The sequence below is a fragment of the Macaca thibetana genome, chromosome 20 (assembly GCF_024542745.1).
Source record: "Macaca thibetana thibetana isolate TM-01 chromosome 20, ASM2454274v1, whole genome shotgun sequence".
Taxonomy (NCBI): domain Eukaryota; kingdom Metazoa; phylum Chordata; class Mammalia; order Primates; family Cercopithecidae; genus Macaca; species Macaca thibetana.
In genome coordinates this window covers 47,491,184-47,504,425 of record NC_065597.1, presented here as the reverse complement: position 1 = coordinate 47,504,425, position 13,242 = coordinate 47,491,184, and the positions used below count along the sequence as shown (strand labels likewise).

Below are 13,242 nucleotides of genomic sequence, written 5' to 3'. Positions count from 1 at the left end.
TCTCGATCTCCTGACCTTGTGATCCGCCCGCCTTGGCCTCCCAAAGTGCTGGGATTACAGGCATGAGCCACCGCGTCTGGCCAGGAACCAAACTCTTAATAAACATTTCCTATGAGGCTCTGGTGCCCGGAGGATTTGCCTTAATTTTTTGACTGCTTACCACCCCTAGTGGTCCCAGTGGCAGCGGTACCCTGGGCCACTGCCCAGGGACTGGCAGACCAAAAGTCCTCCTGGGCCCACCCTGACCTTGGCTGTCTTCTTGGGAGTGAACAGATGTTGGCATTAGTGGTGGACATGCCCATTTCAGCCAGACCTTGGGCACTGCCTGTGATTGGCCAGTGAGTTGCCTGACGTTGACCGCTCTTCTCAAAACTTGCCTTGCATCCAGCGGTGCTACGCTGTCCTGTCCTGGTTTTTCTTATACCATCTTCTGCTGGTTCTCTTACTCCACCCCTAAGCTAGACCTTCTACTTTGCCACTCTGGGTGTGCTTATTCATGGTTATGGCTATAGCTAAGCTGATAAGACCTAACTGCTCCAGCCACTTCTCTTTCCTGAGTTCCAGACCTGGAGAATCACCTATTCTTGTGGCAAGAGGAGAGATCATGTCACTCTCAAATATCCCCAAGTGGTACCTTCCCCGAGCTCCTCCAGGGGCTCCACACTGTGGGCTCTGCTCTCTGCCTCTGTCTTCCCATAGTCCCCTCTCTGCTCTAAGCCCATACCCAGCTGTTATGCACCCCTGTCCCCCGTCCCACCCCCAACCCATATACCTACTCTAGGGTCTTCTTGCAACCCTTATCCTTCAGGTCACTTTCCCCGGAAAGCTTCCTGGCCCTCCGCTGTGGCAGGCACCATCTCTGGGTCCACAGACCTGTGAAATGTCTGAAGCAGTCACTGCCTGTGCCTGCTCTTCCGCTGTAGTCACTTTTCTGCAGATTTCTCCAGCACTGGGACTCCTGATGGACCTCAGTGTCCCCAGGGCTTGGCACACAGAGAACGTGGAGTAGCCTTCATTACTTGCTTCTCCTCTCCTCCCAACCCCCTTTCCAGGTGGGGAAGGGAAGGAGACACTAAACCTGCCCTGGGGTGTGGTCAGAGGGGTACAGGAAAGGTGGGGAGACACTTCCTGGCTGGGGCAGGACCCTCCCCCCAACCCCCTATGGCCAGGCCCAGAACCCAAGAGACTGAGCACTGAGGCAGGCCTGACATTGGGATGGAGTGGGTGCAAAACATGCTTGAGTTCCTGGCCATTCTGGTTTCCTTCATGGACTTACTGTGGATCTTGGGCAAGTGGCTGCCCTTCTCTGAGCCTCAGCCTCTCCACACAGTGAGGGCACAAAGGCTGACATCCTGGGAGTGAGATGACAAGCCAGGTCTCCACCCACCTCTCCCAGGGTCCCCAAGTGAACCAGGAGTGGTGGATGCCAGCTTCTGAAACTAGATCCTCAGAACTTCCCCGTGGCAGGGTGCGGGTATGGTGGCCAGAGAGGCCTCCCTGGGGCTGCACGGCTGGGCCTGAGCTGGCCAGCGCCAGAGCCACCAGGTGGCCACTCTACAGTCTTGCTGGTGGGGAGGCCAGGCACTGATGAGGACAGCTTGGCCCTGCTGCCATCTCATCAGATTCATCCCTCTCCATACCAAGGGTGTGCAGCTTAAAACTTCATCAACTCCTCAGCTTCCCACAAGCCAGTACTGGATGGGGATTTTAGGGCCCCTGGGTGAAGTGTGGGCCTGGGGCTGGCCTGAGCTTTTGCAGTCACTCCTGGGCTCCGGCTTAAGGTGAGGCCATGCTCTTTCAGCTCACTCTAGGCTGAAATAAAAAAACAAGAAACACCCAGGACATCTTATTCCCTTTATTCTCTTCAACTAAGCAACATGACCACCGGTGACACAACACTGTTTTGGACACACAGCACTCAAACGTGGGGCCTCTCTTCACTCCAAGGGGACAAGTCAGGTGACTGGGGCTTCCCTAGTGGGGGCAAAGGAGTCTGGGAGCTGCTGACCTCAGGGCGGGTCACGGAACCCCACCTCTTGGCTGTGATGGCTTCAAGTTTTCCCACCATTCAGGATTCATGCCCAGTTCCAAGTTCCCATCTGACCTCCATGTCCACAGCAGTTTCGAGTTTCACTCTAAGCTCTCCCCTCTGCTTTCCTCACTGACTCCCTGACCCTATCTGTTGGGCTCCTCCCTCCACCAGGGTGTTTCTGAGAGGCCTGGGGTCTGCATGTGATTGGACAAGAGGGTTTGGTTGCACAGTGCCTTCCAGACTCAGTTCTTTTTTTTTTTTTTTTTTTGAGACAGAGTCTCGCTCTGTCGCCCAGGCTGGAGTGCAGTGGCGCGATCTCGGCTCACTGCAAGCTCCGCCTCCCGGGTTCACGCCATTCTCCTGCCTCAGCCTCCCGAGTAGCTGGGACTACAGGCGCCCACAACTGCGCCCGGCTAATTTTTTGTATTTTTAGTAGAGACGGGGTTTCACCGTGGTCTCGATCTCCTGACCTTGTGATCCGCCCGCCTCGGCCTCCCAAAGTGCTGGGATTACAGGCGTGAGCCACAGCGCCCGGCCTCCAGACTCAGTTCTGGTGGGCAAATGCTTTGACCTCTGGGCCTTCATCTGAGCCAATCTGAGCAACTCTAGCCACTGCCACCTCCCTGCTTCGATCCTCCGGAGACGTAGCTCACTCTGGGAGGGAAGCCCCTGGTTAAAGGAGCTTGGGGAGTTAGGCAAGAAAGAACAGGCCACACCCCAGAGGTCTCCGACCCTGCCCCTTTCCTACTGCAAAATGCCTGACCCCACAAACTGTGCTCACATCATCCATCTCGTACCAGAGCCAAGCCCCTTAGCCCTCACCCATCCCTACAACATGCGAGCATCCTACTACATATGCTACACCCTAGTCCGAAACAGGCCTGCGCCGGCCTTCGGCCACACCGCCTGCCTCCCCTCGGACTGGCCTCTGAGCCCCAAAAGCTGCTCCTCAGTTCTCTTCTGGGGAGATTCCTTAGGCCCATTTCTGAGGGCATCTGCTTCTGGCTTTGCGAGGGGTTTGTCTCTACAACTTCAGTTTCTGCTACCATCTTGGGGGGCAGGGAAATCTGCTTAGACTTGGCGGACTTCTCAGTCTTACAGGGACACCCCTTCATCGGCATTCTGTTAGGGAGACCCACAGGCAGCCCCTCCCTCAGTAGTGCTTCCCTTCCTGGCACTTGGGTAGGCTGGGGCATTACGCAGATGGCAACAAGGTTCTCTGCACAATCCTGAGGCCTGCCTTCTCCCTCTCCCCAGCAGGCCTGGCGTTTTCCTCCCGCAATGTTTGAGATTTCGATCCTTTTAAATGTTAGGGTCATTCCACTGGGGCCAGGATAGATGAAGGAGGAAGGATTTGCATAAAGGTTGTGTGAACCTTTAGGTCATGGAATTAGAGGTCTCTTCCACAGCTTTGCAAAAATCCCGGTCACCCCTGTCTGAGACACGACTCCTGACAGGCCCCGCAGCTGGCATCTGAGTCCTCTTACTCCAGGACAGCGCACTACTGGGGTTGGCTTGCACTTCCTTTCCGACCCAGCGCTGAGCAGAGTTCTCTCCTTTTGAAGGGGTCTCCAGGATTAGGGAATGGGATTCTTGTTACAGATGTTTCATTCAAGAATTTTCTCTCTTCCACCATCTCACAGGGCAGCAGTCTCTCCCCAGCCACATACGCCCAGGCCTGTGAGCAGGCTTGGCTGAGTTTATGAACATGTAACTGTGTGGTGTGGGAGGTGAGATGGGCCTGGCAAGGGAGCCTTTCTCATCCTTTTTTCCCTCTGAAGGTTTCTGGCTAAGGAGAGAAGCCAAATGGGTGGAATCCCTCCCATCCATCCCAAGGCTGAGATTGGGCTGGATCGTCACAACCCTGGAGGGCTCCAGGTACCAGGGTGAGGAGGGTAGTACGGCCTCTGCGGACTCTTCAGGGACCTGTGGCTCAGTCCGTGGGATGCCTGGATCCCCACCAGGGCGGCTGCCTTATCCTGTGAGGCAGCCTTGCTACCAACAAAGATGAATGGCTGAAGTTTAAAATCAAGTTGCTGGCTAATCAAAGCTTTCTAAGAAATTCTGTGGCCCTGCTGACTTGGAGAAGGCTAGGGAGGCCCACATGCAGGCCCTAAGTCTCTGAAGGGCTTTATTCTTTGGAGGTCTGACTAGCAGCGGTTCTCCCTCTTCACTGAGGACAGAATTCGAGGAAATGAGCTGCCACTGGCGGCAGTTAGGTTTCAGGAAAAACCTCCTGACGGTGAGACCTGAGAATGTGGTGGGAGGCAACCGCCGTCCCTGGAGGCCTTGCAGAGTAGAAGTCCCTGGCTGGGCAGGTAGAAAGGATGGTCCTGCCTGGTGTGGGGAGAACCCTTGCAGCCTGAGAGCTGGGACCTGCCTGCAAATTGCAGTTTCACAAGCTCCCGGAAGCAAGAAGGGGCCTGGAGTTAGCTGAGTTCCATGTGAGCAGTTTCCCCACCTTGGTTTGCTCCCCTCAAAGTAATCTAACAGGAACTGACCCCTGCTTCCCCCTAATTTTTGTGGTGGTTTCTCAGTATTCTTATACTGACCATGTTTCTGCACCCCAAACTTCAGCCTTTAAAAAGGCTTGCCAATTTGTTTTTTCTTCCCCATTTTGGGGTTCTTTTTGATAAGGGATTCCACAGGCCTCTTTCCCTAACACACACAATTCATCTAACATTGGCCTCAAACCCCAAGGAACCCCAGTGCAGTGAACGGGACCTTCTCTTCCTAGTCTCTGTCTTATCTCCTCTGGGGGCCCCAGAGCTCCTGGTCACTTATTTTTCTCCTGTTTTCTTCCTTTGCAGTTCCACACAGTTCCCACACCACTCCCCCAGCTGAACATCTTCATCTCTGGAACTGTCCAGGGCCGCTGGGAGAGAACCCTGTGGAACAGCGAGGGGCAGGTGTTTACTGCACCTTCGGAGGGTCGCTCCTCCCGGGTCAGTGCCATCGCAGCACTTCCCCGACCCTACAGGATTTTCCTAAGGATTTTGATACAGTTTTATAGGGTTGTTCAGAGACACATTGGGACCTCTTCCTACAATTAATAGGGCTCTTATCCACTATGGTTTATAGGGTTTTTCTGCTACAGACTTAAAGGGCTTTTTTTTTTTCCTACATATTTATAGGGCTTCTAACCCAACAGTTTTTCTCTACTGCCTTATAAGTGCTTCCCACCAACAATTTTATAGGGTTTCTCATCACTGATGTAAAAGCACTATTTTTTCCCCAGGGTTCTTTCTCCTCCACTCCACTACCATCTGATAGGGTTATCCTCCCTTCCCCATGTAATTATTTTGGGGGAAAAAAAAATCCAGTGTTCCTCTCTGGAGAGAGCGAGGCCCCTGGTCTCCAGACCCATTTCACAGGGAGACACCTGGGTGGCAGCTCCTATGGAGCAGGAGGGCCGCGACTTCTGTGAAGCCGTCTCCACACTCGGGGCACAGATAGGGCTTTTCTTCCACTCGGGTTTTGGGGCTTTCCCCTTCTTCCCCTTCCCCATGGCTGCTGCTCCCTGTGGGGGTAGGGGCTTCCCCCTCACCTTCCTGGCCTGTGGACAGGGTGGCTGCCTCTGGAGGGGGGTCCTCGGGACTGGGGGACTTTTCCTGGGTGTGGGTTTCTTGGTGCCGGGTGAGGGCCACGCGGTCGAGGAAAGAGGCCCCGCAATCTGAGCAGCTGTAGGGTCTGGCCCCCAGGGGGCTCCTGAGATGCTCCAGGAGGACGGAAGAGCTCTTCCCCAGCTCTGTACTCTTCTGGGAGCTCTTCCCGCCTGCATGGACTTTCTGGTGCAGCAGCAGCTCAGAGCTGAGGCCAAAGCTTTGTTTGCATTCAGGGCATTTAAAGGGCTTCCCACTTAGGAAGGGGCTGGGCCCTGCGCCTTCCCCTAGGCCAATCCTATAATCAGGAAAGAGAAAGGGCTTTTCGTTGCCGTGGGTGAGCTGATGCTGGAGGAGCACAGAGCGATCCAGGAAGCTCTCTCCGCAGTGGGAGCAGATGTAGGTCTTGGAGGACAGCAGTCCCCGCCTCTGGCCGAAGCCCTCCTGACCCTCTGGCGGCTTAAGGGGCTGTCCCGGGGCGTCGGCTCTGCCCTCCGCAGCCCCGGGGTAGGAATTCCCTCGGAAAGGGAGCCTCGGGGATCGTAACTGAGGAGGTTTGGGGGCTGGGTGTGCGATGAGGCCGTCCGCATTTTTGTAGGGGTTTTCTCCGATATGGATCCTTTGATGTTGCATGAAGATGCCCTCGTCGTTGAAGCCCTTTCCGCACACGAGACACTTGTGCGGCTTGGCTCCCGGCGGCGGGGTCAGCAGGGAGGGGTCCCCGAGCCCCAGCAGGGCGTCGCCCTGGGCCCTCCGCGCTGGGGTCTTCCCCCTCTCATGGATCACCCGGTGCTGCTCCAGCTCGTGGGCTTCCAGGAAGGCCTTCCCGCAGTCGGAGCACACGAACAGGTTCTCGTCCATGTGCGTGCGGACGTGGGTGATGAGGTTGGAGCTCTGGCTGAAGCTCTTGCCACACTCGGGGCACTTGTAGGGCTTCTCGCCGGTGTGCGTGCGGCGATGCTGGATAAGGTGGGAGCTGCGGATGAAGCTCTTGCCGCAGTCGGAGCACTTGTAGGGCTTCTCGCCGGTGTGGATGCGCTGGTGGCGGATGAGGGTGGAGCTCATGATGAAGCTCTTGCCGCAGTCGGCGCAGATGTAGGGCCGTTCGCCGCGGTGGATGCGCTGGTGGTTGATGAGGTTAGAGCTGACGCTGAAGCTCTTGCCGCACTCGGGGCACTTGTAGGGCCGCTCGCCCGTGTGAGTGCGCTGGTGCCGCAGCAGGGTGGCGCTCAGGGTGAAAGTCTTGCCGCACACCGGGCACTTGAAAGGGTCCTCGCGCAGGTGAGTCCGCTGGTGCTTGATGAGGGTGGAGCTGTGGCCGAAGCTCTTGCCGCACTCCAGGCACTCGTAGGGCTTCTCGCCTGTGTGCGTGCGCTGGTGCTGCGTCAGCTCCGAGCTCTGGATGAAGCTCTTCCCGCACTCGGTGCAGCGGTATGGCTTCTCGCCCGCGTGGATCTTCTGGTGCTTGAGGAGGTTGTGGTTCTGACCGAAGCGCTTCCCGCACTCGGGGCACTTGTAGGGTTTCTCGCCCGTGTGCGTGGCCTGGTGCTGGATGAGGTCGGAGCTGCGGTAGAAAGCCCGGCGGCACTCGCCGCATTTGTAGGGCTTCTCGCCGGTGTGGGATCGCTGGTGCTTGATGAGGTTGGTGCTCTGGGTGAAGGCCTTCTCGCACTCCGTGCACTTGTAGGGCTTCTCTCCCGTGTGCGTGCGCTGGTGCTGCACCAGGTTGGAGCTCCAGCTGAAGCACTTGCCGCAGTCGGGGCACTTGTAGGGCTTCTCGCCAGTGTGCGTGCGCTGGTGCTGCACCAGGTGCGAGCTCTGCGTGAAGCTCTTGCCGCACTCCGAGCAGGTGTTGGGCCGCTCTCCCGTGTGGATGCGCTGGTGCCGCAGCAGCTTGGACCACTGGCTGAAGCTCTTGCCGCACTCGTTGCAGATGTAGGGCTTTTCCGCCCCCGCCGGGCGGCCCTGCACCAGCTCCCGCAGGCTAGGCTCGTTGGCGGGGACGACCGGGGGGCTGTTCCATGTGGTGAGAGCGCCCCACTGCCAGCTGGCCTCGCAGGCCTTGGTCCAGTCAGATGGGGTAGGGACAACCTCCGGGGCTGGGGGGTCCAGGGGGGTCTGGTGGTCCAAGGGGTTGGAGTGAGCCAGTGGGGTTGGGGGGTTCTGGGTGACAGAGGGGTCCTGGGAGGGTCTCTCCAGGGACATCTCTATGGAGTCCTTGGATTCTGGACTCTGAGCCGGGTCTCCCATGATGATCTCCTCCCCAGAACTTTCCTGCCGAGGGCTCTCCTCTTCGTTTTCACTCTCGGCACCTACAGAGAGAAAGGGAGTCTCCAGCCCCCAGCCCCTTTCAGAACACGGGGTCTGGTCTCTCTTCCCTCCCCTGGGTGTCCCCCAGAGTCCAGGCCCCTCCCTGAGCTGGGGCCACCGTCTTGCCGGGACCGCAGCCCCTTCTTGTGCCCCTCACCTCTGTGAGCATCGTTGGGGCTCTGTTCCGGACCCTGCAGATCCGGGCCCCACAGCGCAGTCTCGGGCTCCATCCCAGAGCTCAGGACTGCAGCGTTCCAGGGACCCTGCGGGGGAAGAGAGCGATGAGCGCACACTGGGAGCTGATTTCGCACTTTGCTTTATTCTCCCTGAACCTCACTCCCGCCCTGCCCCACCCCAGTCCTCCTTGTGTGAGCTTCAGTGTCCTCCAACCCCATTTTTCTGGGCACGGGTTCTTGCTGTGGCCCCTTTCCCCTGCAGGCCTGATTCTCGCTCCAGATCTTAAGAGCACAACTAAGCAAGCAGGTGAATTTAAGAGCGTAATTAAAAACTCATCACTCATAAGCCTTTGAACCCAGACTGGGGGCTGGAACGGTCTCTGACATCCACAGGGGAAGGAGGTTTTCACCCCACACCTATGATGCCCAGAGGCTGGGAAACCTGTTATTTGCTAATCAGAGGAAGCTCATTAAGACTCTAATTTTCCTTCTAATGGGGTTGCTAATTGAGACCAATAAACTTTTCTGTGCCCCAGAGTGAACGCAGGCTGCCGGAGACACTTAAAGGGTTAAGAAAAAATACCCCAGTTTCCCAGAGGAGACAGGGGCCCTCTAAAAGGATGGGGGCACTTTCCCGTTATCCAAGCACAGAAAGAAGGTCAGGCTGGAGGTGGGGGGAGGGGCAGTTTAAAGCGGCCAGGAGCATCTGCAGGAACCGCCCAGAGGAAGAGAAAAAGTAAGGAGAAGGGGAGAATGGATGCTTGTGTGAACACCTGCAACGGACCCAGCACCTGCCATGGTGTCATTTCTCTCACCCAGTCCTCCCACAGCATGGTGAGGAGACCCAGAAATCTGGCTGTCCATTTTACAGATTAGTACATCGACGCCTGGGGAGACCTCTCCAAGGTCAAGGCTGGGAAGTGGCAGAGCTAAGATGACAAAAGCAGGGCTCTGTGTCTGGCTCACCCCTGTCTCTTAGAGCACGAGGTGACCTTGGGAGTCATGTGAGACTCATGCTCGTGGGAGGCTGGCAGGAAACAGGTGATGAGGACAGCTCATGGGGAGCCTGCTGGCAGTGAGAATAGGCTGGAGAAATTCCTGGGACCCAGAGGGTTCCCAGGCTAGAAAAGGAGGAGTTGCACCCAGGGACTAGGCCTGCTGGTCTGCACCAATGAGCTGGAACTATACTCCCCACCAAAGCCCTCCTATTCCCACCCCCGCCTGGACCCTCCTTCTACTCCTGTTCTGCTTTGTTGAGGCTGTTTCCCAAGCCTAGGACTGCGCCTGGCACCGAACAGGTGCTCCAGGAACTTTGTTGAATGAATGAATGAATCAATGAATGAATCAATGAATGAATGAATGAGATGTCCCTGGCCCCTGGAACACCTGTTTGGTCTAATGCCTTTAAAGATCAGTTTGCAAGGGGATGGCAGCAAAAGAGCAGGAGTTCCAAGTGGCCCCCTGGTAAAAACAAACAAACAAAAAAACAGCCAGCTGTCACTCCAAAAATGGTGAGATGAGTCCAGGATGAGGGAATGGGGCCACATGAACAAAGCACTAGAAGGAGGTCCCACACCATTTACACCCTGCAGAGAATCCCTGGGTGTGGCCTGGAAACTTTGGATGGCTGTGTGAGGTGGGTGCTGTGTGCACAGGGGCAGTGGGGCAAGAGAGACATGGCAAGAGGCAGCCGAGAGGTGACCAAGGTGAAGCAAGACTGGCTGCACCCTGCCAAAGAGCGGTAGGAGAGACAGAAGTTAGCGTTTAGGAAGTAAATTAATTTCTTCATCTCTGCAGCTACGTAAGCTCCGAGAATCCCCCCTCCCCGCCTGTAAGTGTCTTTGGGGTGGTGGAAGCGGAGACCTCTGCCACACTGGGGGCTGCCTGATGTCCGGTCCGGGAAGGATGCCCTGCTGTGTTTGCTGGGGACAGGTAAGAGCTTGTGGACCTCGAAGGTCTCCAAAAAATTCTCCCCCAGTGGTGCAGAGTAGGAGAGAAAGGGTTAATGACAGGGCCGACACAGAGCATGGACGTGGGAAGACCGAGGGAGGCCGAGTCGCTGGGAGCCCAGGCGCCAGGCACGCCAGCCTGAGACCTCGCGATGGCCCTGCTGCAGAGGGAGGGAAGGAGGAGCCGCCTCCCGAGAGATGTGGGGAACGGCCCAGGGTGACCCTGACATGGAGGCGGCGGGAATGCGGCCGGCCGGCCCGGCCCCCCCACCGCCTGCACCGTCGGCCCCGGGCTTCTGCTCCCCCGGAGCCGCGACCCCCGTCCCGCTGCTGATCCAGAGCGTGGGCATCCGCCCCCGCCCTGGCCCCCGGGGTCCCGGCTCCTTCAAGCACTGCCAGGTTCCTCCAGGGCTGCGCTGGCAGCGCCGGCCCCCGGCCCCGGGCGATCCCTCTTCCCAGAATCCCTAGGCTCCCCTCCCCCGCCGCCGACCCCCGCGCTTCCCAGAATCCTCGGCCCTCCGCGCCCCCCACCCGCCCCCACCCCGGCCACAGCCTCGGGCGCGGGTGGGGGGCTCAGGCCCGGGCTCCCGGCACCCCCCTCCCGGGCCCCATTGTTCCCCGGCGGCCGTCCCGGGCCCTCCAGGCCACCCCCTGGGAACCCAGGCGTCCCCAACTCACGGCTCTGGGGTCTGGGAAAAGCCGGAAGGCGGAATCCAGCCCCAGGGGACTTAACCCCTTCAGTGCCCTGCCTTGGGGGACGGACTAGGCGCCGAGAACTCTAGGGTCCTTCTCAAGGGGTGATTCCAGGCTGAGGACCCGGGGACCAGTTCAGGGTGACTGGGACGGAGCAGGAAGTGACCCCAGCTTCCCGGGCCCCTCTAGCCTGGAGTCAGAGCATCAGCTCTATGGGATTTAACCCTTTGCCTCCCGCAGCCTGGGGAAAAAAGGGGACAGCAGTGGGAGCAGGAAGGAGGCTGGGATGACGCCCCTGTCCCCGTCTCCAGTGGGAGCAGGCAGCGTGGGCATCTGGGAGCCCCGATGCCCGCGAGGGTCCCTGGGCTTCTGGCCGCTCTTCATCTCGCAGGGGTTCCACCGGCAGGGCCAGGAAAGCCCTATCTAAGATTTGGCGGCTGCTGATCCCCTGAGGCCAGCCTTTGTTTGGACTCACCCTGGGATGGGGCTAGGGTGGGAGCAGGGGCTGGCAGGGCAGACCTGAGGGGGAATACCCTACGCACTAAACATGGCCTTAATGCTTGGTGGAAGTCATGGCTACAGGAGTTGGGGCTGCAGGGACAAACACAGCCGGGAAGGATTTGCAATAGCCTGTGTCCCAGCCCCTTTTCCCCAGACACCTCCCCTCAGAGGAGGAAACTGAGGCTCACGGTGGCAGGAAAGAAATCTGTGGGGGTTCCCTTGCCAAGGAGGGAGAACCTCTTTCCTCATAGCTCAGAAGGCATCCAGCTCACAGCAGAAGAAACCTTTAAAAACCCAGGAACACTGGTGGCCTCTCAAGGTCCAAGTTATCTATGCTCGCAATTTTTACAGCCTTTCTTTCTCGTCTTCCTTATCACAGTCCCATGGGATAAGGTTGCCTATCATCCCTTTTTCACAGGTGAGGAAACCAAGGTGTGAGAAGTGAGTGGTGTACTTAAGGCCACCTAATTCTTTCAGTTCGACACATTGCATTATTATTCCTGGACACTGTGGTTAACACCGAGGTGGGCGTACTTCAGAGATGCATGGAAATTGGGCTTTCTACCCTTGGGAAGTTTGGTATTGTGTATGTGTTACAGACACAGAGGAATCCTGGGAGTGTGCGGAGGGCTCTGTCCAGAGACTGAGGGGCCTGGGGGAAGAGTAAACCAAAGGTCAGAAATTACTACAGGCAGCTGGGCGCGGTGGCTCACGCCCATCATCCCAACCATTTGGGAGGCCAGGGCAGGTGGATCACTTGAGGTCAGGGGTTCGAGACCAGCCTGGACAACATGGTGAAACCATATCTTTACTAAAAATACAAAAATTAGCTGGGTGCAGTGGCTCACGCCTGTAATCCCAGCACTTTGTGAGACCAAGGCAGGCAGATCATTTGAGCCCGGAAGGCAGAGGTTGCATTGAGCCGAGAGCAAGACCCTGTCTCAAAAAAAAAAAAAAAAAAAAAAAGAGGGAGGGAGGGAGGGAGAGGAAGGAAGGAAGGAAGGAAGGAAGGAGAGAAGGAAGGAAGGAAGGAGAGAAGGAGAGAAGGAGAAAAGAAAAAAGAAATTGCTAAAGGCCAGGCTTATTGGCTCATGCCTGTAATCCCAGCACTTTGGGAAGCTGAGGCAGAATGGTAACTTGAGCCCAGGAGTTTGAAGGTTGGTCAACATAGTGAAACCCCGCCTCTATGAAAAACTTAAAAACAATTAGCCAGGCAGGGCACGGTGGCTCATGCCTGTAATCCCAGCATTTTGGGAGGCCAAGGTGGGTGGATCACCTGAGGTCGGGAGTTCCAAACCAGCCTGACCAACATGGAGAAGCCCCATCTCTACTAAAATACAAAAATTAGCCCAGCGTGGTGGTGCATACCTGTAATGCCAGCTACTTGGGATGCTGAGGCAGGAGAATCGCTTGAACCTGGGAGGCTGAGATTGTGGTGAGCTGAGATCGCGCCTTTGCACTCCAGCCTGGGCAACAAGAGCAAAACTCAGTCTCAAAAAAGAAAAGAAAAGAAAAGAAAAACAACAACAACAACAAAAAACAAACAATTATCCTCGTGTGGTGGTACATGGATGTGGTCACAGCTGCTTGGGCTGAGGCAGGAGAATCACTTAATTTTGGGAGGTGGAGGCTGTAGTGAGCCATGATTGCACCACTGCACTCCAGCCTGGGTGACAGAGTGAGACCCTGTCTCAAAAAAAAAAAAAAAAAAAAATCCAGGCGCAGTGGCTTATGCCTGTAATCCCAGCACTTTGGGAGGCCAAGGCAGGCGGATCATGAGGTCAGGAGATCAAGACCATCCTGGCTAACACGGTGAAACCCCATCTCTACGAAAAATACAAAAAATTAGCCAGGGGTGGTGGCACATACCTGTAGTCCCAGCCACTTGGGAGGCTAAGGCAGGTGAATCTCTTGAATCTGGGAGGTGGAGGCTGCAGTGAGCCAAGATCATGCCACTGCACTCCAGCCTGGGTGACAGA

The 13,242-nt window shown here is 56.9% G+C and overlaps 2 protein-coding genes across 3 annotated transcripts in view; both read right to left on the bottom strand.

Moving 5' to 3' along the window:
- LOC126944241 (zinc finger protein 688) overlaps positions 1 to 13,242 on the bottom strand; it is a 437,324-nt gene that overhangs the window by 207,690 nt on the left and 216,392 nt on the right. The gene's annotated exons all lie outside the window — the stretch shown is intronic.
- Positions 1,844 to 10,938, bottom strand: ZNF629 (zinc finger protein 629). The gene is made up of 3 exons (XM_050773468.1): positions 10,748 to 10,938; positions 8,102 to 8,207; positions 1,844 to 7,946 (listed from the first exon to the last, which is right to left on the bottom strand). The coding sequence occupies exons 2-3, from the start codon at positions 8,172 to 8,174 to the stop codon at positions 5,401 to 5,403; spliced, it is 2,619 nt and encodes an 872-aa protein (XP_050629425.1). The 5' UTR covers positions 8,175 to 8,207; positions 10,748 to 10,938; the 3' UTR covers positions 1,844 to 5,400.

Coding starts and splice junctions, on each gene's coding strand:
- ZNF629 (XM_050773468.1), bottom strand. CDS start 8,174: ATGGAGCCCGAGACTGCGCTGTGGGGCCCGGATCTGCAGGGTCCGGAA. Junction 7,947..8,101: donor CCCCAACGATGCTCACAGAG/GTGAGGGGCACA, acceptor TTCTCTCTGTAG/GTGCCGAGAGTGAAAACGAA.